This window comes from Indicator indicator, chromosome 12 (assembly GCF_027791375.1).
Source record: "Indicator indicator isolate 239-I01 chromosome 12, UM_Iind_1.1, whole genome shotgun sequence".
Taxonomy (NCBI): domain Eukaryota; kingdom Metazoa; phylum Chordata; class Aves; order Piciformes; family Indicatoridae; genus Indicator; species Indicator indicator.
This window is the reverse complement of record NC_072021.1, coordinates 19,826,628-19,853,321: the sequence shown is the minus strand read 5'-3', so window position 1 is coordinate 19,853,321 and position 26,694 is coordinate 19,826,628. Positions and strand designations below refer to the sequence as shown.

General features: G+C 40.2%; 1 protein-coding gene across 1 annotated transcript in view; it reads left to right on the top strand.

Annotated features, from left to right (window-relative positions):
- The window catches only part of COL22A1 (collagen type XXII alpha 1 chain), a 186,369-nt gene that overhangs the window by 65,876 nt on the left and 93,799 nt on the right, over window positions 1-26,694 (top strand). Inside the window, exons 10-13 of the mRNA XM_054385294.1 lie at window positions 4,371-4,424; window positions 5,224-5,259; window positions 24,425-24,478; window positions 25,709-25,762. Coding sequence (XP_054241269.1) covers window positions 4,371-4,424; window positions 5,224-5,259; window positions 24,425-24,478; window positions 25,709-25,762 — 198 coding nt within the window. The remainder of the gene's footprint in view (window positions 1-4,370; window positions 4,425-5,223; window positions 5,260-24,424; window positions 24,479-25,708; window positions 25,763-26,694) is intronic.

Here is a 26,694-nt window from a genome sequence, read left to right as displayed (position 1 = left end):
TGAGAATCTCTAGCCATCTTGTATCTTTGACCTAGCCTTGCATTTGAGCTTCTGTGTTGCTGCTTTATGCCACTGTTGGAGAAAGTGTGTTCCATAATCTTTTCCTGTAACTTCTTAGCTGGCATTTTTGCAAATTAATGTTATTCAATACATTGCACACATCTTTCACAGTAAGTCACCTGGAAAACCATGTGCTGGTTCTGTGCTGTGCCTTGCTCAGCAGTACTACATACCATAGGTTAGGGAGCAGTCTCCCAGTCACACTCTACAAAATTTTGTGAGGCTGAGGTAAAGAGTCAGCCATAATCTGTTATCCTTAGCAAGGCTGGCTGAGTCATGGTGTTAAACATAGGCCATGTCCCTCAGTACTCTTCTTCCTAGATGACAGGGTAGGAGAGTGGTTGTGATGACTGCTTTAAGTTTCACAGTGCAGCCTCTATATTATCCTACATATACTACAAGCCTCTTTGATATGCACATGTGTGCTTTCAGGGTACAGACATTTTCCTTCTGTGCTTGGTTACAAATAGACCTCTGAGACAATTGACTTAAAGGGAGCACTTGTACTGGGAAAAAAATAGGGTTCACAACATTTCTGAGGAGGTGAAAGTTGGTGGCTTTGGTGGTTTCCAGTTTCACCATCTGTGTGATTAAAAAGATATTTGGGAACAATTTGTATTCAAAACTGCATCCATCTGAATCACTTTTGCAAATTTGTCACTGAATTTCTACCTGTTTGGTGAATAAAAGAATTGAACTTCACCAAAACTTACTCAGTTATTATGAGATACTGTGGAAAGGGAAGGGAAGGGAATGGAAGGAAAGGGAAGGGAAGGAAAGGAAAGGCAGAAATCTCTGGATCTTGGAAGGTCAGACATCCTCAGCAATGTGTTGTGGGTTTTTTGGCAAGTCTTGGTCTGCTATCTGCAGAGAGAAGCTTTGGATAATGCGGAGATGTGTTTTGGAGTATGTTTTCAGCTGGCATGAAAGAACATGGATATATTAGTGCTCAGAACTGAAGCATGGCTGAAACTGCAGAACATGATTCCTTATGCTTCCACACATATATAAATAGCAACTTTCTATTTTAATCTGTGACAGCTTAAATAATGAGGGGCGGTTTGAAGAATGGCAAAGCCATGACTGTTGTGAAGAGGTTGCAGAAGGATGATGATGACAATAATAAAAGTGTCCTGCAGCAACGTCATATTGTCTCTCACTGCTTTGACAAGGTCTATGCCCCTGTGAGGATGTCTGTACTGTGTTACATGGCACACTGCTGGGGTTCAGGAGGCACCAGCTGAATATGAAATAGTGCATATCCCAGTACAGCATCAGCAGGTTTTCTGCAACAGATCCTGAAGTGGCTGTCTCAGTCCTGCAGGTGGGCTGCTGGAGAGCTCTGCAGATGTGTGTGACTTTTCCCTGCCTGTAGCAGTCCAAGGTTTGTATACAGTTGAGTTAGGACTGTGTTACATTCTCAGGAAGAGGATGATGGCTTTTAAATCCAGGCTCTGACAACAATGTGATACAAATGTGATGATTTGAGACAAATGACTTAGCTTGAGAAGCTATCTGCTAAATAAGGCAAGTAATAGATTTTGCTCCTGACTTTCAAATATGTGATTAAATAATGTATATCACCCTTGAAAGCAGTTAATGCATTGCTATTGCCAAGGACCAGATTGTCACAGTCCCTGCTTTATGTTTAGGAACTAATATCTCTCCCCTTTTCGCTCTCTCTGTGACATTCTGAGCTACCCAGGCTAAATGCTGACCATGGGGAACAAAGTCAATGCTATTTGCATCTCAACAATATTACAATTTGGTACTTTATTAAGGAAAGACTAAGACCCCACAAAAAAATGAGTGACTTTTGCATTATAGAGTTTTAAGTGTTCATAAGGTGATGAGTTGCAAAACTGAAACCTATCCCTTAAAAACTGGAGTCCAAGGGATATTTATGTAGGCTGCAGGTATTTGAGCATTACTCAAAAAAAATTTCCAGGCCGATAGTGAGAAATGTTCTGTGAGAGACTATGTGGCCATATAAGAACCCAGGAAAGCAACTGGTTCAGCTGTGTTGGAAAAACAGCACACAGCTGGTGGGAGTCACCTGAGAAATGAGTCCCACTAGGGGATACCAATAGAGTGAGGGGTCAGTGTTTAAAAACCAAAACACCTCCCTTTATTTCAAAACAGGGATCTTTGGAGAGATTGGCAGGTACAGGAGGGCTTAAAGCTCCTTCTCTGAGCTAAGACAGTTTTTGACTTTAGTCTTGTTTTGTTTTCCCTAGAGGAGTGGTAGTTGGTGGCTTTTCCACTCTGTTCAAAAGAGTAATGGCTATGTGGTTCTGTTTCCTTTTTCAAAAGGTCAACTTGAGGGTCTGTTAAGTAAACTAAATGTCATTTATCTTAGTTGAAGATGGAGAGGCTGCTGTTCAGAATCTGCTATCCTGAGCTCCCATAGCATATTCTTTCTTTTAGAGGTGGCAGTTCTGACAGGTTTTTCTTACAATACCATCTGAACAGTGGAAATAGGTGAAGGGTATAACCAGTTTATGGAAGATAATGAATTTCTGTTCCTCTCCAAGGTAGGGCACAACAGGAGTGCTTGCAGTTATTAAAAATGGTGAAAAAAATCTCTCAGAGCTAACTTCTCTGCCTCAGTCACCCATGCTGCCAAACTGAAGGTAATACATGGGGACAGAGTCTACATGTTTTGGAAGGAGAAGCAATAGAGGATAATACCAGGAAAGAGTGAGACAAGAAATAAGTTTGGAACAAGGGGTTAACATGCCTGAAGCTGGGTCCTATTGATAAATTTTAGATGGTAATGACAGCCCAGTCTAATTTATTTTCCTTCCCTACTCATTCTGCATGCTATGTTTGCAGGCAGCCAGGCTGGCTGGTTGGTACACTGGGCTGACAGTCAAGAGGTTCGTGCTCTCTTCTATATTGATCTGAGTTTAGAGAAAATAATTTCTCTGTGACATGGTTTTTCTGTCCCTATCATAGCAACGACATTGCTTACCCACCTTTGGGAAATTTATGAAGTCCAGTGTATTAGACATGCTCTAGTGGGATTTTTCCCCCTTTAAATTAAAAAGGAGTTTTGTTGTACTTTAAATGACTTAAAAGGGATGACTGAATAAAAAATTGTATGATTTGCTGCTGCGGTACTGTAGAGACCTGCTCCATGTTTGAGACTTTTTTGGCTTGGAACTATGCCTAACTTGAAGTCCAAAGTGCCTGGACTCCCTACAAGCAAAAGGCAATAGGAGTTACAAATAGGTGAGGATACTGCATTTGTTAGTGATGGAAAAGGATCCCAGCACAACATATTCCTGGTATACACCTTTTGGGTGGGCAGAGCCTTCTGCTCTTCATCAGCTCCTGACGCTATAGGAATTGAAGGAACTGGTGGCAACATTATACACAGCATTAAACTAATCTTAGTAATGGGTATATTCTCAGTTGGTCCTTCTTCCAGATTTGTGACTGCAGAGCAATGTGTGAAAATGATTTGCAGGTATTTTTTTCTCCAGTTGTGGTTTTGGCACCACTTTGAGCTCTGTATCTGCTGAATATGCAATTATTTTTCTTTTCCTTTCATTCCATGCTTTTTAAGAGACAAGTGAAGAAAAAAAATAAAATTCTTGGATTTTTGTGGACCATTTTTCTCTTTTCCTCGCTATGTATTTGCTTATTACATTTTCAGCCCTTTACCCATCATAATTTGTATGTTTTCAGCTGTCTTTTTTCTGGGTTTTCTTCCCTCTTTTGAAGCAATCAGGAAGAGTGATTCTATGCATGTTGCACCCTCTTGCTAGGGAAGGGAGGAATGTGAATTTAGTGTGAATTAAATCAATGAAATTTGAATTCTTTTAAAGATAACTCTAAAATCTTGACAATATTTACAGGATTTTTTCCCCCACATTTCATATGTGCAGCTTCTAGGTCTTACATAAAGCACATTTCCAAGTCATTCCTCACTTAATAGAAAGCAAGGACAGTTGAAGTACCACACAAGGCTTCTAGCAGTACTTTCATATGAAAAATAGAATATAACATCCATCTGAGAACCTGGACATTCAAGTTAGTATAAATGCAGTGAAGTACACCTAATCCTTACGGCAGGAGATGAAATCTTTGCCAAGATTGGTGGGACCAAGTGTGCACAATCTCAGTCAAATTCTTGTTACATTGCTTCCCAAAAAATGAAAGCAATGAAAAGGTGACCACAAAATAAAAAACAGAAATGTGACAAATTTCACAAATGAGTCCAATCTCATCTCATTTCTTATATCCATGCCTGTCAAGAAAGGAATTAATTAATTCCATGGTATTAATACCCTTTCTTTTTCAAGGGAGAAATTGGCATTCAAGGCCTTCCTGGGCTCAGAGGTGAAAAAGGAGAGTCGGTAAGTAAGAAACACTGTATTGTTTTTATGTAAGGAGGTGGAAATGCAAGTAGTTATTTTCTCCTTTAGGATGTGAACTTGCTTACAATGTCAATGTGCCTTGTTAAATATGTTCCTGGTGCTGGGCCTTAATCCCAGGGGAAAGCTGATCTTTCTGACACCCACCATCATTTTTTGGAAGAGGGGAAGTAGGTGGCTTCATCCCTGAATACAGCTGATAATTGACTTAGTATTGGCCTTCCAATTAAAATAGGTAATTTGGGTGTACTTGATTATAGCACAGCTGCACATCTAATAGTGACTGTACCAGGCAACCAATAAAAAGATGATGCAAATCTTTCTCAACTCTTTTACATCCAGATGACCAAGATACAGCTTTCCCCAGCTGCAATTAATGCAAATGCCAGAGTGAGTTTTTAGGCGAGAAAAATTTTAACTCTATGTAAAATTCATTCTAATAAGGGTTGTTGGCATCTTTGATTTTGGAAATGTAATATCAGACTCTGTCCTGAATAGAAAATAAGTTGTTTTCCTGGCTGTAGGAGGAGAATTTGGGATAGGTTTTCTATTTCAATTTGTCACTGAATTATTATCAAGGAATTATGCCCAAATAAAATTACTTTCCCTATAGTAGCTGTCCTGTGACTTGTGTGTCACTATATATGTGATATATATGGATAGACAAATAGATAGATATGTCTCAGATATATAACAAGGGAAACACAAAATAGGTATTTATAGTGGTGTTTCACATCCTTGCTATCAATTGTACCTTTTCCCTCTTTTCTTTTATTTCTAGGGCAGAGCCTATGGCCGAGGAGAAAAAGGAGAAAAGGTGAGATCTAATCCTTCACTGGACTAAGTAAATGGGACTTGCCATTGCTTTCTGTATCTTAGGGGCTGTTTTTGTAGCTCATAAAATGCAGGACATGAGATACAGTTGGATCTTTGTAGGGAACTTTTCTATTGTGTTATGCTTCCTTCTGCAGGAAAAAAAAAATTTTGAGTGTTCATCATTCTTCCCCTCTGTGTTGAGTTTCATTTGTGCATTGGCCATGTAAATTGATATGAAATTGAAATAATAATCTTTGCTTTGTGTAAGCAGCAGTGAGTTCATAGCAGATAATGCAGTAAAGCCACTGGCTGGAAGGGTGAAAAACAAAGGGAAAGTACAATTTTGAGTTTATTGTATTTTCAACAGTATTAAATTTGAGGCAGGAGGAGTCTGCCACACTGTTTCTTTTCATTGGATATTTTCATTAATAACCTGAAGGACAAAACCCAGAGCATTTTCTTACTGCAAATATTGGGCAGGACAGAACATTAAGACTTGGAGGTTAAAACAGAGAATACAGAACACCACTTAAAACAGCTAGGTTATCTGTCTTGGAAAATATGGTCAATGCTGACCAACAATAAAGGAAAAAATAAAGGAAAAAAGTATCATGTCTGGACTAATTTGCATTAAAAAAGATACTGATTTCCAGGCAGTTCTGTCTGCAAACTTCCCATTCCACACAACAAACAGGGTGCTCACCTAGACTGCAAAGTAGCTCGCTCTTTCTGTAGCTTCCTATTGTACCTGGTTATAGGTGTTTTCTGTATTGCCAAAATGAAATTTCAAGTTGTGGGGAACAAAGGAAAAAGATTGACAGGAGTATCTAGGAGATAGATGGATGTACTAAGGAAGAACTCATAGTTCATACTGAAAAAGAGATTAATAATCTGTGGAGCTGTTTTCCAGGGGGTCTGTGACTACCTGATTGCTCAGGGAATTTAAAATAATATTGGCTTGTGGTCTGAAAGGAGGAATGTTGTACTACTGAGAACATTGCATTTATGGCCATTGTATCTTCTCATTTGTTTCTATGATTATGATATATTGATTGTATATAATGGCAATGCATCATGTGAAACTACAATCTAAATGAGGGTTGCTCATAGCAGGAAATATTATTGAGCCAGACTAGAGACATGGGGCCTATAAAGCACACATTTCTACATCCATCTTCTGCAGTCCTCCCACTGACTGCTTCTATTTAGCCTTTGAGACTCAGGATTCAGCCTTTAGAAACTAGCTCATGTTTGGCAGGTGGTGAGAGTCAGCAGTCTGGTGGGAAACATGATGTTTATAATATGAGTTGTGCCGCAGTTGAAGCAAGTTCTTGTTTTCTTATGTTTTGATCTCTGCAGAAAAGTATTGGAAAACATTGCTCAGTCTGTATTATTGTCCTGCCTAGAAAAATAGGTCTACAGTTCTTAATTGGAAAGGGGAAAAAACAAAGACCCGACATTATGCAGAACTTCTTTGACTGGAATAGCCAAATGAAACTGCCTGGCCCAAATGAATGTGTAGGCACGGAGACAGCTGAGTTCCTGGCCAGCTTGTTTGTTTTGTTTGTTTGGTACTCCTGCCAGCCGAGGCAGCTTATCCTCCTCTGTGAAGGAAGTGTATTTGGTACCTGGTATGTTTGTGCCTTATGTCACCCAATGGCTGTGTGCCAGTACTGTTGCTGGTGAAGAGCAGGGACATATCAGCTGTGTCTTGCTAGCTTGATTAAATAGGGAGCCTGTAGCTAAAGAATCATGGAATATCTCAAGTTGGAAGAGACCCACAAGGAATACTGAGTCCCACTCCCTGCTTATTGCAGGACTACCTAAAAATAAACCATGTGTCTAAGAGCATTGTCCAGGTACTCCATGGCTTTGTGTCATCTCTACTTCCTTATGGAGTCTGTTTTGGTTACCAACCACCTTCTCAGTGAAGAACCTTTTCCTAATGTCCAGTCTCAACTCTTGACACAGCTTCATTACATTTCTTCATGTACTGTCACTGATCATCAGAGATCTACACTTCCTCCTGCGCTTTCCCTCTTGAGGAAGTTGTAGACTGCAGTAAGATCTTCCCTTGGCCTTCTCTTCATATTGAACAACTCAATTGACCTCAGACACTCCTTGCAAGTCTTTTCCTTGAGGCCTTTCACCATCTTGGTCACCTTCTTCTGGACACCCTTTAATAGTTTGAACTCCTTTTATATTGAAGCAGCCAAACCTGCACACAGTACTTGAGGTAGAGCTGTACCAATGCTATGCAGCGTGGGACAATCGTCTCCCTCAGCTCACTATGCTATGCTTGATGCACCCAGGACATGGATGACCCTTTTGGCTACTGGGACACACTGTTGACTCATACTCAACTTGCCATCAAACCAAACCCTTAGATCTGTTTCTTCAGGCCTGCTCACCAGCCTTTCATCCCCCGGTTTGTATGTAACTGGGATTTCCCTGTTCCAGGTAGAGGGTCCTGTACTTCCTCTTGTTAAATTGCATATGGTTGGTGATTGCCTAGGTCTCATCTATCCAAATCTCTCTGTAAGTCTTCTCTCTCCTTGAGGGGCTCCACCATTTATCCTAGTTTAGTATCGTCAGCAAAATTACTTAATGTACCTTTGATTGCTGAGTCCAGATCATTTATAAAAACATTGAAGAGCACTGCCTCTAAAACTGAGCTGTAGAGAACCCCACTGCTGACTGGCCACCAGCCTGATGTAACCCTATTTACTGTAACTTTTTGAGCCCATCAGCCAGTTGATGACCAAGTATATCGCTGCATTGTCTAGCTGTGTGCTGGACACTTTGTCCAGAGGGATACTGTGAGAAACAGTATGAAAATATTTGCTAAAATTCATACCCCACCACATCTACTGGCTTTCCTTGGCCAACTAGATGGATGACCTTGTCATAAAAGAAACTTAAGTTAAACAGGATTTCACCACATGAACCTGTTCTGGCTGTGACCACCAATTTCTTTCAAGTGTTTTTCAATAACTTCCAGAATAATTTTCTCCATAATTTTTCCAGTCACTGAAGTGAGACTGACAGGCCTGTAATTAGTAGGGTCTTTATTCTTAGCCTTCTTGATAACTCAGATAACATTTTCCAGCTTCCAGTTGACTGGGACCTCTCAACTCCCAAGTCCTTGCTGCCATACCATGGTGTGTTGGTATGCTCTGGTTATGGCACTCAGGGTTACTATTGCTCTCCAAGGGCTTCTCTAATATGTGTCAGGGCTTGGACACTATTTTTCCTAGCCTTACCCAGATCTCCACAGCTGCTGTGATATGAGCTGTTGGCTCCTGGTGTGTGTCTCTGCTCCGCTGAGGTTCCCTGAGTTCAGGAACCCACCCTGTGCAGAGTGTTTTGCCTGTTTGCCTGCTGCACTGCAGTGCCTGCACAGGCATGAATTCTTGCTTTCCACTCTAGCGGTGACAGCTTTATGTTTTCTTGATTTTTATGAGTATGGACCAGTGCTAGGAAACTGGATCAGAGAGACTGGGCTTCAAACAGCTGCAGTCTGTGCAATTATTGCTATGCATGTGCTGTGGGCTCGTTCATAAGGACAAGGCTCACATCCTAAGCATTCATCTAATAAAGCTATCTCACCTTTGAAATGACTGAGATGACAAGATTGAAAACATTATTATAGGATTGCTCTCCAGCTGTACTAATGCCAAACACCTGCCAGACTGTGCTAGAGCCAAGCACCTGCCAGATCATGCTGGTGCCAAGTATTATGTGTAGGGCAATTATGCGAGGTCTGAGGCATTTGTTAGAGGGCAAATCCTGTGCTTTTCCAGAAGGGCAGCAGAGGCACTGCCCTTGTTTCTCCAGGCCTATACCTCACTTATATCACTAAGTTAAAGCCAAAATGATGCTTGTATTAGAATACATAAAATGTCAAGTACATCATTAGTGGTAAACCAAAAGACAATATCAGCTGTGGCTAAAAACCTAATTCACGTCAACATGAGGTCCTGTATGACTTTGAAAATGAGGACATTCACTGAACTACCATTGTGGTAGTTCAAACAATGGCCCAGCATGTTCTGCCAGGCCTAAATATCTTGGCCTGGTAGATGATGCTTTTGACGTACAGAAACATGCATGTGCAGACAAGTGATTGTTCATGTATATAAAAAGAGAAAATAACATAATGCATCTACAGGTGCTCATGTAAACTGCTCTCAAGTGGATTTCCTTGTCAGGTGTGATTCAGCCATTACTGCTCTGTATTGGATCTTAAATTTCCCCTGCTGACTGTCATCTTTCAGCCTTTGGAATGTTTAATTCCTATGGCAGCTGATGTAGTCTGTCATATTTCTGCTCATAAATCTGTGTCTCTTTACTGTGTCTTCATTCACACAGTTCCCATGCACTTACGTTGTTGAACCGATAATTATACACAAGCAAATACATAATTCTGTAGCATGATGACCTTGAAAGGCAATGCTTCAGCTTTATCCTGTAGGTTATTCAAATGAGTATCTTGTAGACCAGGTGGCCTGGTCCTGCAAGGATTATAACTCGAAGCTTCAAACCGTATTGACCCAATAGGAGTAGGTACAGGAGAAGAATGAAAGCAGAAGAAACAACTGTAGAGCATTTCTGAGAATGGTGCAAGCAAGACAGGGTTTCAGTGACTCTTGATCAAAGCCAGGGAAATCACATTTGACAAGGAAGGTTCTATAGAGTATGAGGTCTACATTCCTGGGGCACAGCCATCCACATCATGAGCCAGCCTGCCCTTTTAATGCCTCCATACAAAGTTTAACTTAGAGGCTTTCAAAAACTTATGCCCTTGTCTTGCAAAGTACAAAGCATTATATAACCATCCTAAGCCTGGCATTCTTAAGGCCAATGGTAACGAGAAGGCTCTGCGAGTGCTTGGAAAAGCAATGACTTTGAAAAAGATGTGATGAAATATGTCAAACTTCAACTGCTATGGAGATATTAGTAGGAAATTAGTTTTTGCTGTTTGTTCTGTTGTAAAAGCTAAGAGGAAACAAATCAAATCCGTTGATGGCAAATTTAAGATGAACAAAATAAAGCTGCTTTTTGTACATTAGGTATTGGAGCTTCTCTTTGCAGTTTGCTCTGGGGGTTAAAATTTTGTGTGTTTAAAATAGTGCATACAAGTTAGTTAAAGAGAGACACCTAGAGAGAAACACTAGTCAGTACAAAGACATCATCTCTGCTTCAGGAAATCGGTGTATGTCTGCATACTGTGTTTGGTAATAACAGGACAACAGACCGATGAAGTCTTCCATAAGGCCACTACTGCAGATGGGATAGGAGCTAGCTAAACCTTTCGCCTGACCACTGATAGCTCTTCTTAGATTTTTGTATAACTCTGGAATATTCTTAACACCTTCATTGAAACCAATCTGTTGAAGAAGACTCTGACCAGGAGCACCCACTACTGGTTTACAGTGGGACTTCACTCACTGATGTGTTTGTAAGAGTATCTGAGCTTTCCCTTTGTGATCTGTTTCCTTTCATGCTTGTAACCACACATGCAGCAGTGGATATGAGAAACAACTTTAGTAGATTGTCTATATTCTCGTAACAATTTTTAATTATTATTATTTTTTTATTTTAATGATAATGATTCTATGTGATAAAAAGGATTATTATAGGATTTCTAATAAGAACAAAACATCTGACGTGGCTTGGCTTATTAGAGATGCAGTGACTGCAAGGCCAAGCATAGAAAAGTAGGCAGACTGTTAATGCTCTGGGCCAGGCTGCAGAAGACCCAAGCTTAAAAGTTGGCTCCAACAGATTTGCTGACCTTGGGCAAAGCAACTAGTTTTTGTTCCTGTAAAATGCAGCTGGAGAACATCTTTCCCTTTAGGCTTTGTATATCTTGCCTGCTAGATCCTTCAAGCAAAGGCTTTGCTTCCTCTTCCCTCACTTGCTTCAGAATTCGTTACTGTCATTTTTAGAGCTTTTGGAAAAATGATGGAAATCTACCCTGCTAGATACAGTTCATCCACACAGAGCCCTGCACTCTCTGTCTTTGCCCTGAGGCAGCTCAGTATAAGAAAGGTCTGACCTGTAAGCCAGGTGACTTTTTCACCCTTCTGCTGTGCTCTCAGCAGGGTTTGCCAAATTAGCATGAGCACAGTGCCTCTGGCTTGGGGCTGGCTAGCGTCCAGTGACTTGGGGCACAAGAAAATCACTGCAAAAGGTGCCGCAGGCAGAACTGGAGTCTGATAGCTGGAGTCTGATGTTGCATTCTGGTTTGATGGCAAAGGAGAGCTTTTGCTTGGATATTTTTAGAGGGACCAGAAGGGTTGTTTGTGTGACATGGTTGGAGGTAAGGCTCAGGCTGGTAGTAGTATTTTAGACATACAAAGCTATAATAATGTTTGAGAGTTGGATCTCTGAGTGTTGGGGTAAAGCAAGGATCAGCTGATCCTGAAGGGAATTGGAGCTGGGAGCAATCCCATGACTGGCAGAGCAGGCACCTCACCAGCCAGAGTTTATCCCTTAGCACCACACCAGTTTGTGGTTGATGAAGAACGTCTTAAGACAGGAAAGTGATTCTGCACAGTCAGGATCAGGATTTGCAGGGTACATTGCCAGGCTGCTGCAGTGTAGTTCAAGCAAGGGCCAAAGCTGAGAGCTTAGAAACAGCTTCAATACAAGTAAGGAGGTACAACCATTTGCACTTCTAGAAGCAGGATGTACTCTGAGCGCTTTCACAATGTGGAACCTGAGCTTTCACAAGCCAAGAATTAGTCCTTATTCCTGCAGTTTCCAAATAAAACTAATTATTGCTGTGAGAAATTTGTGTGCCCTTATGTCCTGATTTGAGTTAGGAAAGAACTACTTCTGTTTGGTGATTTTGCTTTTCAGCTCAGTCTGTTCTAATAGCTGCACTTGCTGCAGTTAATGTTTTTGCAGACAGTGTCTGCTTCTAGACATGCTAACGCTTTATGTTTATCCTTACAGTTAGGGATAGTTATGCAGAAAGGCTCTTGCTCTTGCATACCCCAAGACCCTAAGAGGTCACATCTGTGGGGAGGAATGGACAGGACAGGTGACCCTAAACTGACAAACAAGGGATTCTATTCCATATGCATCATATTCACTATAAAGCTGAGGGATTACGAGGATCAAACTTTCTTCTTGAATGGCTGGTCCAAGGAGGAGTCTGTTCTGCCTTCAATCCTGATCCACATGTTCCAGAATCCAGCTCCCATCTGCATCTTAGTCCAGTCTGGGACTTCCCCAGTGCCTGCCCACAGCATCAGTGGTGAGGGTGATTGCCGTCGGGGAGACTGAGTTCAGTATTGGGCTGTATACATTTTTTTTTTTTTTTGGTTATCATTTGCATTAAATCAGTTTTAGTTTTCTTTTCCAACCTGTAAGTCTCTTTTCCCTATTCCCTTTCTTTTTCCCTTTGGGAAGGGAAAGGGGTTCATAGAGACATATGTCATTTGTCTAGAGGCTGGCCCAGTCCTTGCTTTTGCTGAAACCTTGAGCCCAGCACAGGGAAGGTATTTCAGTGAAGTTACAAGCCTTGTTTGGGCTGCTGTGGTGTTCAGACATAAACACCAACTTCCAGAATTCTTAAATGCCACCCAGTTTATCCAGGTCTGGTGAGTTGAAGGATAACTGTGAGTGCATAAGTAAGCAGTTGGCAGCAGAAGCCTTTGTGCTTCAGCATCCAGGTCAGTGGGCAGTGCTCTTTCAGTGAGCGCATCTTGGCAGTGAAATGATGGGAAGATATCTTCAAGTGTAGAGATACTGTTGAGTCTGAAATTTGAAAATAAACCCCAAAAACCAAAAAAAAACCCCAACAATAAACCCAACCAAAAAAAAACCACCAAAAATTATCAACAACTGCCCAATAATTGGTGTTCCTTGGAGATGGTGGCTGTGGAAACATTACCTCCTCAGGGTTTGGTTTTTTAGCATTCAGATCTTCTTACTCTATTGCAGAATAATGTGAGCATAGCTCAAATTGAACTGGTAATGAAAAGTGAAAGTGCAATATTTGCAGGATTTTTTCTTATTATTTTTTGTGCTGGGAACCATCTCTCTCAGGAACCATTCTTAGCTACTGATTTCATTTGGTTAAGGTCACTCAGCCCTTAACCTCTAAGTCCAGCAGTTAAACATCTGTATAATAACAACCTCATTCACTTTATAAGGCTGTCATACAGCTCACTGGAGTTGTTTGCATCTGTGATTTCTTTTGTTTATCTTCTGATGAAAAGGTGAGGTACACCTTTTAGTATCTGCCTTACTTACTCCCAGTATGTTCCAAATCCTCTTGTGTATGGCAATTTCAGTCTGCGTGTTGAGTATTTTTGAGTTTTCTTAACTGTACTTAAAGTACATTCTGCATAGCTAAATAACTGTGGTTTTATGGAGTATGTTTTCCTAACAATAATTAGAGGGGTTTAGATAAATTCTGTGGTTTTTCTGTGCCCCAGAATAACAGCTGCAGATGGTAATAAACAACTCGAAGCCAGATCACATAGTAATTGTGCATCGTGACAGCTTAATTCTCAGCAGAGTAAAAATATAAAAATACTAGTAACTTGGTATTTTAATTGTTTTTTTCCTTACATAAACTTAGAAAACATTTCTTTCTTTGCAGCATTGGCCCCTGGCTGGCAGGTGCATTGCTGGTATATAATGACATCTACTGGCAACCAGTTGTTTTCAATGTCTCCAGCACTTGTTTCTTCAGCTGATTTTTCTGCCAAGATCCACTGGCAGTGTGGAAAGGAAGCATGTGTGAAAGATTTGCCAACTTTGTGCTTCTTCTGATAGAAGAGCTGGGGAGGAAAAGCCAGATTGCCTTGATTCTGTCATTGATAACTATTTTTCAAATGCAGAATGCTGCTGAAAGTTATATTGCAATAGATAGGTCTGGATTAGCTGCCTGATAGGTAGAAAGTAAAAAAGCTTTTCTATCAGTCTGAAGCATACACTCTGAAGTGGATCTTATACCATAATGAATCACAGAGAGCTCAAGCATTACATGGAACAAATTGCTACTGTTGGTCTATCAAAGACATCTTAAATGTTTCCTGCCTGTCTCTTTGCTACATGTTCTCATGTCTATCTAGTTAAGCAGTCAGATTTTCCCTTTACACTGATCAAAGCTGTTGCCAGTCTGAGAGTCCTTGTTCATGGCTGAGAAGGTACAGGTGCCTTATTCAAGGGCTCTCTGAAGGTGCAGGTTATTGCATGTGAGACCATGGCAGCACCATGTTTCTTGCTTGCCCAAGTAGAGCCCTGGACATCTTTAATTTCCCCTTTTGGGTCTCTCATCCTTTTTTTTTTAAGCACTGCCTAGAGATTTTATGTGTCCCAAAATCCACAAGGCCTGTTGTCTCTTATTTTGACGGACTGATGACAGATTTGTTTGTAAGACCCTGCTAGGTTATGAACATTTACATAGTAGCAAGTGCCAGGTAAGGAAAACATGGAGTTTTTCATTGCGGGTGTTTATTCTCCTTGGAAAACAACATGTGGACTGTTGGTGGTTGACAATCTGATTCATCCGTTGTTCTGAGTGGGTCTGGGTCTCTATAGACTCAAATTTGTATTTCTGGTTCTTTATCACTGTCTCCATAGGAGATCTCGGCATTAGCTTTTTTCCTTCTTGTACATCAGTGTTCAAGTAAAATGAGAAGGATGATCATGAGCTTCATAATGCACTCTGAGATGAGAAAGGGCTAGAAATATACCTGATTGGACCAAAATGATTTATAATTTTGTCAAAGACTTCATTGACAGGCTCAGGTCGGTTTAGCAGTCAACAGAGGCATATCTCTGAAAGTTATAAGTATGTGATGATACCACAGAATCATTCAGGTTGGAAAAGACCCTTGGGAACACCAAGTCCAACCATTAACTGTACTCTACAAAGTTCACCCCTAAACCATATTCCCAAGCACCACATTTGAAGAACCTTTAAACCCCTCCATAGCTGGTGACTCAATCATCTCCCTGGGCATCCTGTTCTAATGTCAGGACTTGAGACAGAATGCTGTCTCTGGTTTGGGCATGATATTTGAAAAGATGTGAAGAGATGTTGTTCATTGCAGGTAGGAATGAGAAGAATGATCAGTGTTTTTTGCAAATTTAACCAGCAAGGAGAGATTGAAATGAAAGGACTTTGCAAGGAGAGAAGAAATCATGGACTAAATGTGGTTAGTTTTGAGGAAGAGCTTTCTACCTACTTCAGTAAGGGATCAGAATAAACACTAAGGAGTGAATGTGGAATACCAGTAGCAGCAGATGATTAAGAGCAGATTGACAAGGGATTGTGCCACAGTACTGCTCTCCCTGAATGTGCTCTTCCCAGAGTGACTGAAATTTTTAAGGGATGTATGGAGGTCTGAAGTATCAGGAACTTCCTGGAAGCAGAGTGAAAATATTTAACAGATTTTTCTTGCAAAGCAAAATATCAACCAGTATGTGACAAATCATTTACAAGAGCAGAATTATTTTCTGTGTGCTATTTATAAATATAAGGATAGAAATTAATCAATGTCATGATATATGACTGTGTCATTTTTCTACTTCAGTGAACTCTTTGCCTCTAGCTCTAGGGAAGCTGTTTGGTCCTGAGCAATGGCAGATGCCAGCAAGGAGCATTAGCTTGTACTTTGAGACAAGGAAACTTTCAGAGCAGAGCTGTTATATTTTTCACATTTCAAAGTGTCAAAAAAAAAAATGTATCTTTAATTTAGGATCTTCTTGCCCCAACCATGCAAACAAGCAAAACTAAAATTTAAGGAATGACTGGTCCAGTTTCTGGGAATCAAACCCATTGCTATCTAATTTATTTCTCAGGTTACTCCTCTGTGTGGTGGGATTGTGGTACCAGCTGATTACATTTATCTTCTACCTCCTGTTCAGTAGGTTCACTCATAAATTGGTCTGCCAAGCATTTGACTGTTTCTTGATTTGAATATTTCAGGAACTGATTGATCAACTCTTCTAGCTGTTAAACAAAAATATTTCTAACACAGAAGCTCTTTGTACTCTCCTGAGCTCTGTTTGCTGCAGAGGTAGATGCTTGCTTCAAGTATTCCACTTGGGGCTGACGTGATTACAGTTGAGCCAGCAGTGGGCTCTGACCACGGCAGTCTTTCAGCGATTACTTATACAGGGAGTGAAGGAGTGTTGTGGTAGGGATACAGCTGGTATGAATCCCATGAACAGGATCTTGGGTGCCAGTGACAGCTTTGAACTCTTTAGGATGTTTCCAGGCTATTCTGAACTCCACCTTGATTAGTGTGTAGCTGTTTTCCACATCGGTAAGTTCTGATGTATGTTCTATGCTCTGTTGCCAGGTTTATGAGTGACCATGTGCTAAATTGCTACACAGCAATGAATACACAATGCAATGAATACACAATGCAATGAAAAGATGGGGGTTCAGGTTCCTTCGGTGAAATATATTTCTTAGTATCCCTGAAAAATTAGGCACTTGCTCTCTCAGGAAAAAAGACTAGGATCGTATGATGAAAGGTTAGAAGCACCCTTGTGGTCTCATGATACAGTCCATGATCTTCATCATAAGGTTCAAGGATTCAGAAACCCTTGAAAGTCAAGGTCTCCTTAGAATATACCTTTTGGGAACAATTGACTTCTATGCAATGTATTAAATAAAATCTTTGATGGGTTTGCAGTACAAAAAATGCCTTTAACTCTGATTTCACCAACTGTCTGCATACCGGGCTGGGTTTCCTGGTAGACTAGCCAAACCTACAACTTCTATTGACCCCTGTGTATCATGACATTTCTATTTACTAAATCAGAATATAATACAGACCCAGTAGAGATTTTCTTAATTCTTAGAATGAACTGAACTCCAAGATGAAATAAATGTCTTATTTCTTGTGCAAGAAAAAGATAATGCCAGTTTTGGTGTTATATTTGCTAAGATACTAGGTTTTAGCATCATTAAGATAATAGAATCCTACATCTGTGCATTGGAGAATGGAAGTCATTTGTGCTGCCTTTCAGGTCAGCAGCTTTTGAAAATGGAGCTGGGTGACATATATCTACTGCAATTCTGCCTCTCAGTTATCTGCAGATCATCCCCAGCTTTTAATGAAACCTTTCTCTTTGCCTCACTACTCTGAAAAAAAAAAAAAAAACAAACTCAAAAAATTACAATATTTATCAGGTTAATATTTGTTTTGTGTCACTGCTGGAAGCAAAGTTGTGAAGTCTTTCAGTTTAACCTTCTCAAGTTGGTAACTCCTGCATAGAAAAACCTAGAAGAGAAAGATATTACATCCTTCCAGACCACGTGTTGCCTTTGAAGTCTTCTCACATGTGGTCTGTAGACCACACTCAGCTTGCAACACATTTTTTATTCTTCTTCTTCTTCTTCTTCTTCTTCACTTTTTCTCATCAAACAGTGAACAGGTTAGTGTGTAATGATGAATCAGCAGTAGGCTGCTTACCTGTGATCTTCTAGTTTATTCTTTGTGAATATCAGATTGCCAAGTTTAAATGCAGGCCAGTGAGCTGGGAGAAAGAAAACTTACGATTATGGCACTGACCTAAGACACAAGAATTCCAGAGTGAGTTTCTGTCTTTGTTCCCTGCTCCATGACTTTCCATATGTCTTCTGCTCAGTTGTATCTCTGACTCATAACCCTCAGGAGAGGAAAACAATATTGCAGTTGTTATAACTTCCTTCTCATTTCACAGGGATGCTGTGAAGTTAATTAATGAAGGAGAGAGGGGTGTGTTAATGGTGAATCGGTAACACTGCACAGTACAGTTTTGCTTCTGTTTCCATTCCATCTTACCCATTTTGTTCTGTTTCTTTGCAGCTCTTGCTATTTTGCCTCCTACCTTGAATACAGATCCCCCAGTTTGTGCAACTGTCAATATGCTGACTGTGTGATTCATGGGGTTCTACCTGACAGATTTTTGAAGGTCTCCCAGTGGTACCTTTATTAATGTTTTGTGACAAGGTTAGAAATTTTCATTTCATTTTAGGATTAGAGAAGTGGCACTTTTGTGTTGGATTTAGACCAATATATGGAATTGACCTTAGAATGATCTGTCTTCTGTCACCTACTCTGTAAGCTGAAGGAAAAGTCCAGTGATTTACTTGTATTTGACAAGCAAATGAGAATCTAACTATATGTTTTGGACTGATTTTTTTCCACATTATTTTCTTTAGTTTGCTCTCATTTCCATTAACATAGGCCACAACCCAGACTTTGAAACAAAATATGTGATTATAGGCCACAGCTGTTCTCAGATTGGAAGAAATATTTGTAAACTTGGCAACTGCTTGAGGAGCTATGAGTGGAGGAAAGCAAAGCAGTTGAACTTGAGTAGATTGCTTAAAAACATCACTTAGGGATTATTCCTTTGTGTGCTTCTGATGCCTCTCCAGGATCAGGTAATATGGAATTATTCTGTCTGTGTGTCTTTCCATATGTTTGCAGATCCCTTCTCCATTGTAGGTCTCTTCTCAGAGAAATTCTGCAATGAGACTGGATATGGTGAAATCTGTTTTAGTTCTTCCCACTCAATGGAGCATATCACCTAGCAATTAAGATTATCTGCTTTATAATTTCATAGTTATCTTCACTGAGCTATGCGAAGATCTACACGAGATGTAGGTATAATTTGGTCACAGACCATATACATAATGTTCAGGTGGGGTGGTGAGCATGTAGTTGAAGGTGTGGTGGGTTTTCTGTTTGTGTTTTTTGTTTGGGGTTTTCTTTGTTTTTGTTTTGTTGTGTTTTGTTTTTTTTTTATAAGGAGGGAAAAAAAAAAAAGAGCCAACCTTCATTGCCATGGAGTGGTCACTATCGAGCTGGCTTGATCTAGCAAAACCATGTGACATACCAGGAAGACATCCTTGCTCAAATGTAGAAATGAAATAACTCTGCTAATGCACACAAAGCAATGAAGGAACCTGATTGGTTGTGTCTATATTTCCCCAGATCACCCCTCTATATTTAATGGCTTGAAGCCAAGGGGTGTATCTTTATTCTTTGTCACCTCTGCAGCAGCTGAGAGTTGGCTGTGCTCTGAATTTCTCATGATGTACCTTGGTTCTGCATAAACCATGTGTTTATGTAAGCCCTGGTTTGGGACCCCCCAGAAAGAACAGAAGTAGTTCTTAGGCCTTGCTCTCTGTCCATTTTTTGGCTCTGAACACTTCTATTAAAAAGTAAACACAAGCAAATAAAAATCTATACTTTTTACTGAATTCTGCTTAACACTTTTGGTTTAATATGGCTCATAAACCCTTCCTAACTTGCTTGAATAATTTATATCCATTATTGAGGAATGAAGGATGGAGTTTTCAGAGTGATTTGTCTAGTGCTGCATCCTCAGAGACTGCAGTATTCGGTATTTTAGGAACTTTGTAACCCAAGCTGCCATACTTATTACTGAACTTCCTCACAGGCACAACAACCTACAAGTTCAAGTTTTTGTACAGAAATCTACTGGCCAGGGAAGCAATAGGTCACCCCACCTACAGTGTAAAACTACTCCAGAAAACATAGGATAAGCCTAAGAAAAGCTGCCTTAGAAACTATACTCTGTTGCCTTCCTTAACAATAGTCTCTTCTACCTTTGCTGCCTCTTCCTAGTTCCTTGGAGATCTTGGTCCTTGTTACCTTTCTGCTCTGGTCCGGATATTTTTCCAGAAAGGGACAGCCTTCAAAGTTCAGTTATCTGTGAAGTAGATGGTGGCAGCAGAAATGCATGGCATAAACAGATAAGTGTGTCACCACCGAAATCTCATTGTACTGAGGCTGGGATTGCAGCCAGCCTGTGGGTATATAATATTATTTTTGCCCTTCTCGGTGTCACAACCTAGTCTGGCCTTGGTGGAAGGAGTGTAATGGGCTTTTCTTCACCACAGCTTCATGCCAGCTGCTGAAGCCTACCCAGTTTCCCACTATAGTGCCAGGATCCTTCAGCCCAGTGCACTTGCTGATCGGTTGGCAGCTACTTCACTGGCCTGTGCTCTCTGCTCCTGCTATTTCTTTATTGTATTTACATATTGCTTGCAATTTTAAACAGAGCTTTGAAGTGTAGTAACTATCATTTTAGTATTTATTCACACAGTGTTCAGCAGAGTGATCAATGCAGGGAACAAATGAGGTTGATGTAATTCAAGTAAATAATCATAGAACAACTACTGAAAGCTAAAAAACTGGCATTTGTTGAAATATTTAGCTTCATGTGCACTGTGTAATTTCTGTGTCAGGTCTGTGTCGGTCTATGACTTCAGTGCTTTCATTGACTGCCCACTCTGTCTTGCTTGGCAGTATCTGCTTTCATGTGACTGTCTGTACTCCGTATCCATACTGAAAAAAAAAAAAAGGTCCTCTGGCTGCTTTAGATCAGATGGCAGCTTGCCAAATCTAGGTTCTCTTGACAAATATTTTGTCAACAGCGAGCTAATGAAGGTGTTTATTCTCTTGATAACTTTGTTGCAAATGTTTGATTAAAGGCCACTGGCTGTGCAGCACACTGGCTGTGCAGCACAGAAGATGAAACTAAACAAACGTGGCTGGGTTTCCAGTGGGTAAGAAAAATGCAGAACACTCATGAACCTGGGAAGAGGAAAGGACCCAAGAAAATCTTCTGCTTTCCATTTGAGCTTAACTGCTGGCGCCGTAACTTCTCCAGCAAGAACTCTTCTTACACAATGTTATTTCATACCCCTGTGAAATTATTTTTTAAAAAAAATATTTTTTTTAAGCTAATTTTATCATTCTCCAATTACAACTTTCCCTAGGGTGGATGCACTGGCAAAGCCACCTCAATCCACAAGTGATGGAGAGAGAGATAAGCTCTTTTGCTAACCCAGCTGACCTAACTGAAGTGATTGAGGGGAGTAAATAGATGCTGTGGTAAAAGAAGTAACTGTGTTGTTGGAGGTTTTCAACACCAAGATGGATAAACTCTGAATAATTTGGTCTGAATTCACTGTTGATGGTACTTTGAATGGGAGGCTGGATCTGAAACCTCATGAGATCCTGTCTAGCATAAATGGCTGTGAGTACTGTGCATCAAGCTTACAGGCTGGTGCTATGACTAATTTGTTAAGCTGTGCCAAGGAGTTGCTACTTCATAGGGGGAGGGACTAAAAGAAACCATATTCCCTAAATTTGTGTAGAAAAGGTATAAATGTCCCTCACCTATGTTGCACACTTTGCCGTGGACCAGTGGTTCCTTCAAGTTTTATTGACCTCATAGAGCAAATGATTTCCTTGTTATTTGATGACTTTTCTGTTTCATTAGGGAGTCATTCAAATACAGCAGATCTAATTCTTACTACTAGCTGCACTGAAAATTTTAGACCGAGTGCTTCATGAAGGTTCAGTTAGCAAGGAATGTGATTATAAAAGTATCTAATGACTTTAATTTGCATATACACTATGGATGCTTTCCAGATACTGCCTTTTATTAACTTCTAAGTGCCAAATATACTTACAAATAAATAAGGCTGGATTTTGTCACGCTGTCTGACATTGGTTGGAACCTTGCCCTAGGAATACATCCACCAAAGTCTGCTGGACTACTCAGGCAGGGAAAAAAACACCACAAAATCCTGAAAGTGGCAGAATTTGGCCTGAATTTACCTAAATATGTAGGCTACGTGTACATACAGGCAATTTTGCTCTTTCAGCAAAATTATTTTGTATTATTAGATTGTAACAAAAACAGATGGACAAAAACCTATCAGTTGCTTAGCTCTGCTCCATGGCATGTAGTTTTCCAGCAGTGCTGATGGCTTTACATCCAACAAATGAGTGTCCACTGTGTCAGGTAGCAGAGGAACTAGTAGCAGACCATTGAAGGACTCATGCCAACGCCTCTTGTAAAATACAGCAATGATGGACCCTGGATGCTATCAGCCAGAGCATAAACATGCAGGACAGGTACAGGCAGGATGCTGGATAGTGACCAAGTATGCTGTGACAGCAGGCATAATTCTGCTCTCCTCACAGTAGGCTGAAACCTACTCTGAATCTCTGGTGAAGCTATTGACTATGAGAAATCCTTATTGATAAGTTCTGTATGGAATGGCTTTCCAGTTTACATTTTGGCCTGCCGTGAGCAGGTAGAAGGGAAAAAAATTCCCACATTTGTGTTTTTCAAAAAAATTCCATACCATTGGAAATTTGGTGTGGCACTAGGTTGGCCGTGGCAAATTTTGAGACTCTCTAGCTTGAAATGTGGCAACAGGAGAGTTTCTCAGTGAAATGTTTCTATGCTTCAAATACTTCCATATGACAAGAATAGTTCTTTAATCTTGTTCTTGGAAAAAAAAAAAAAAAACTGGTTCTGGATGTTATTTACAAAAAATAAGAGGAAGACGCTTGAGTGGAAGATTGAAAATGAAACTGTTCAAATATAGGCAAGTTACAGGTAACTGAGAACATCTTTGCAGCAAGGCATAGAACTTGACCTCAATGCTCAACAGATGGTAACTATGCCTTCTAAAATTAACAAATATACCACAGAATTGTATGGCATTTTGTATGATGTGGGTTTGTTTGTTTGTTTGTTTGTATTTTAGGGTGAAGAAGGTCCACCTGGCTTTCCTGGACTGAAAGGGGATAAAGGAGAAAAAGTAAGTCTGAGTCATAATTATGTATTTATAATTCTATAATGATACTAAGGAGTTAAATTTGAACTATTGTGGAAGGCTAATGAATACAGGCCACTTTTAAGTCTTTTGTTTTACCTCTGTATTGTTGGTGCTTACAAAGTACTAAGAAAAAGGAGTCTGTGCTGTTGTACTATTTTTCAGCAAGGTTCACCTTAAAACCTTGAAACCTGTTGACAATACTCAGCCACATTTGACAAATCTCAAGAGCGTGACTTGGTCTAAACTTTGTAAAACTCCAAAACACATTAGAGAAGAGTGAAACATAATGGAAACTCAGTACTAATGTTCCACATACAGAAACACCAGTGTTTCTTCAGTATGACACACAGAAAGCCAAAGATTATTAAGCCCTTTATTGCACTGAATGTTACTTCTGGACTGAGATAGTCTTTATCTGCTTGTCAACATCTTATTAAAAAAAAAAAAAAAAAGGAAACAATTGCCCTGCTCCAAGCTTGCTCTATCAACTTGTATTTACTTCAGTCACATTTTTCAGACACACCTTAAATGACATTTACAGAAGGGAATTTAAACTTTTTCCATCTTTTGTAAAATGGTAAATGTTTGGGACTGCAAGGCAAATTTCCCCTCCAAGTGATGCACAGCAAGCCAGAGATTAGCTTAATCAGAGCCCAGAGCAGCAGTTTGCAATGCATGTATCTGTTTTTCATTTGAGCCTTTATTCACAGTGCACTTGAAAAGAAACTGCTGCAGTGCCTGGAAATAAAAACACTGAGCCACTTCCTTACCATATACATTTGGCTTTCCTATTGTGTGTCTATTCTCTTTTCATTTGTTCTTTAAATTGCCAGCTGCATGCAGCAAAAGTGCCTTTTCTCTGTCTGTTGCAGTCACTGTTAGCTGTGGTGTTGCCAAGCTTAACATATTTAGTCCCAGTTGTCCTGATGCATAAGAAGATTAAAAAAGTGGTGTCTAGTTTTCTGTTCCTTTGTTTTCTGTGGCTTTGCATGTTCACAGCTCTCAGACTCTCTTCCTGGCTGCCAGGATAGTTTCTGAGGACTGTTTGAGTTTTGCATACTTCTTTTCTGTTTACTTTTAAGCTTGTTACTTATGTGCATTATAGCTGTGCCTAGAGGCGTCTGAGCTTTGGGATGGATGCTGTACAACCAAGGAGTAAAAGAAAAAAAAATAAGAGAAAGTAGTATTCAGTCACCAAACAGCAATTTTTTGAGACAATGAAATGATAGACAAGCTGAGAGGAGATGATATTAAGATGACTCAATTGTTACGTGTCTAATTAGCTGCAGAGCTTTTATATTAATCTATTCTTAAGTGAGGTAAGTGGCCAAGAGTGCTTAGTTTCTCATTAACAGCTCATCAGTTGGCTATAGTGTATTATGTCAGCAGCAGCTCCTCTAGAGACTGTAAATAATAAATGTTTGTGCTGAAATGATTCTCCTTATTCTTGCCTTAAGGTGTTACTCATGTCCTTGCACTTGAAATGGGTGTTAATATTCTGCTGATGATAATTCTGTTGTTGCTACAGGGTTCCCTGGGCTCACCTGGCCCCCCTGGGAAGGATGGAGCAAAAGGAGAAGCTGTAAGCCTTTTTGTTCCTCCCATGTAATCCTTGCCTTTCAGTGCAAGGCAGGCAGTGGAAATCAATCTGTATTGAGTAGAACATGTCTTGGGGATTTGTACAGCCATTTTAGGAGAGTGGAAATAAATGGCAGGAGGTTAATAGCCCCAGCACTCTGCATCGCATGTTTGCAGCAATGGCAAGTGTCGTATGGATTAGCCATCCTGAGAGCTCCTGAGGCAGCTCTGTGATTATTCATCAAGATGGGAAAGGGGACAGTCATGGCAGCCTGTGGTTTGGGACTCGCTGCTGCGGCTGTGTTGGTTAATAGCTGCAGATGCAGAGCTTGGCTATTTGTTTTAAGTCTGGCAAAGAGTCATGGCGGGGTGCAGGGAACTATCCTGTGCTTGCACAACAGACAGAGTGAGAGAAATGGATATGTCACGCAGAAGAAGAATCTGAACTCCTCTTGTGTACTGCAAAAAGCAGAGGAGAAGCCAGGTAAGCTCAAAGAAGGATGAAACATACTAAATATTGCCTTTAAAGAGGACTACAGTTGAGGCATAAAACCAAAACGTTTTCCAGACTTTGAACCTTTATCATCATTTACTGTCCCTTTGTGGCAGTCATTTGGTAGCAACTGTAGGAACTTAGGGAAAGGGCTTATTGGAAGGTCAGGCAAATGCAAAAGTAGTGGTACCTAGCAGAAAAGCTCTTTTTTTCCTATTACATCCTGTTTCTATGTTGTGCCACATCCCATTTCAGAAAAAAACTGTGACATTTTCCAATAGATCTTCCAGAACTTAAGCAACTTCATCATGTCACACATGGCAGTGACAGATTGGGTAGTGACATACTTGGACTTGCAGAGTTTTTACAGGAATTGTTTATTGCACTTCAAGGTGACTATTCAAGATCAAATGCATTATTTTATCTCTAGGGAATTATGATTGTAGATTGTAGTTGGTGCAAGCTGTTCACAACATAGGGAACTCAATTCATGCTACTTGAGGAGTGGTTTTGAAGACCAAGTGAATAGCTGCTTCAGTTTTGGGATTGTCTCTTTCTGCTTTCATTTTTTTATGAAGAAAGCACAGTACAAACTTTCACATCTCTGGGTAGTGGTAGTCAGGACTGTAGATACTGAATAGAGCTTCCATTTCTAAGGCTGTATGTGTGACTGTTTTGAGCCATACTAGCCTTTATAGAGAAGTGATTTGCATTTACCACTGATACTGCTGTCATTTCCAGGGTAAACCAGGACAGCCAGGAGCATTTGGACTGCCTGGGCCAGCAGGTCCAAAGGTAAGCTTTCCACTTCTTTATATGGACAGGTTTGTGGTTTGGGTATTTTGGTGGGTGTTGGGTTTTTTTTGTTTTGTTTTGTTTGTTTTGACTTCCCCACTAACTTTTTGTATCTGTTAATTGCCTGAATTACTTTTTGTTTATGACTTTCAGTATTCTCACTGGTGGTTAAAGAAACTCAGAATGCTCATTTTCATCATGAGTGTGCTGAGTTATCACCAGTCAAGCAAGGTATGCAAAAAGAAAGAAATACTTTTTGCTCAAACAATAGCATAGAGGGAGAAGGTGTAAGGAAGATGTTTTGGAGCCATGTAAGCCTTGCTTCAAGTCTTCAGTAAGTTTTCCTAACTCTCACAAAGACATTGGTGAGAATTATCCCTACCCTGTGACTGGGGAGGGAAAATTTGATTGATCCTAGCCTGGATGCTTCTGCCTGTTTTGGGAGCTTCAGTTTTGCAGCAGTGGACAGTGGCTGAGTGACATACAATGTGAGCCAGTGTTTATATCACTGGGTTTGCTTCAAACAATATGCTTCTAAATGAGGATCTGGTGAGACTTAGCTGAACCTCAGAAATGTGCCTAAATTTTTAAGCCTTTCAATGAGCAATCCTTTACCCTCTTTTCAAAGTCCCAGCTTTCCTTGCCTTGTTTCCTGGTTATTGAGGGACTATGCATCAGCTGGTTTCAACCCTATTGCTATAACACGAAAAGATGGAGCTTTAGATTGGCAAGTGGTTTGTTTTTTTTTTTTAGGGGCATTATGCTCAGCAATTTCAGCTCAGTCTATAAAAGGTGCTGCAAGGACAACAAAGTAATTGCCCGAATTTATTTCATCTACTTATGCTCCTACAATCAAAGACCTTCTAGAAGAGCTGTATTTGGTCATCTAAACCTCTCATTAGTTCACTGATGCCTTTGTCCTTAAATAGGAG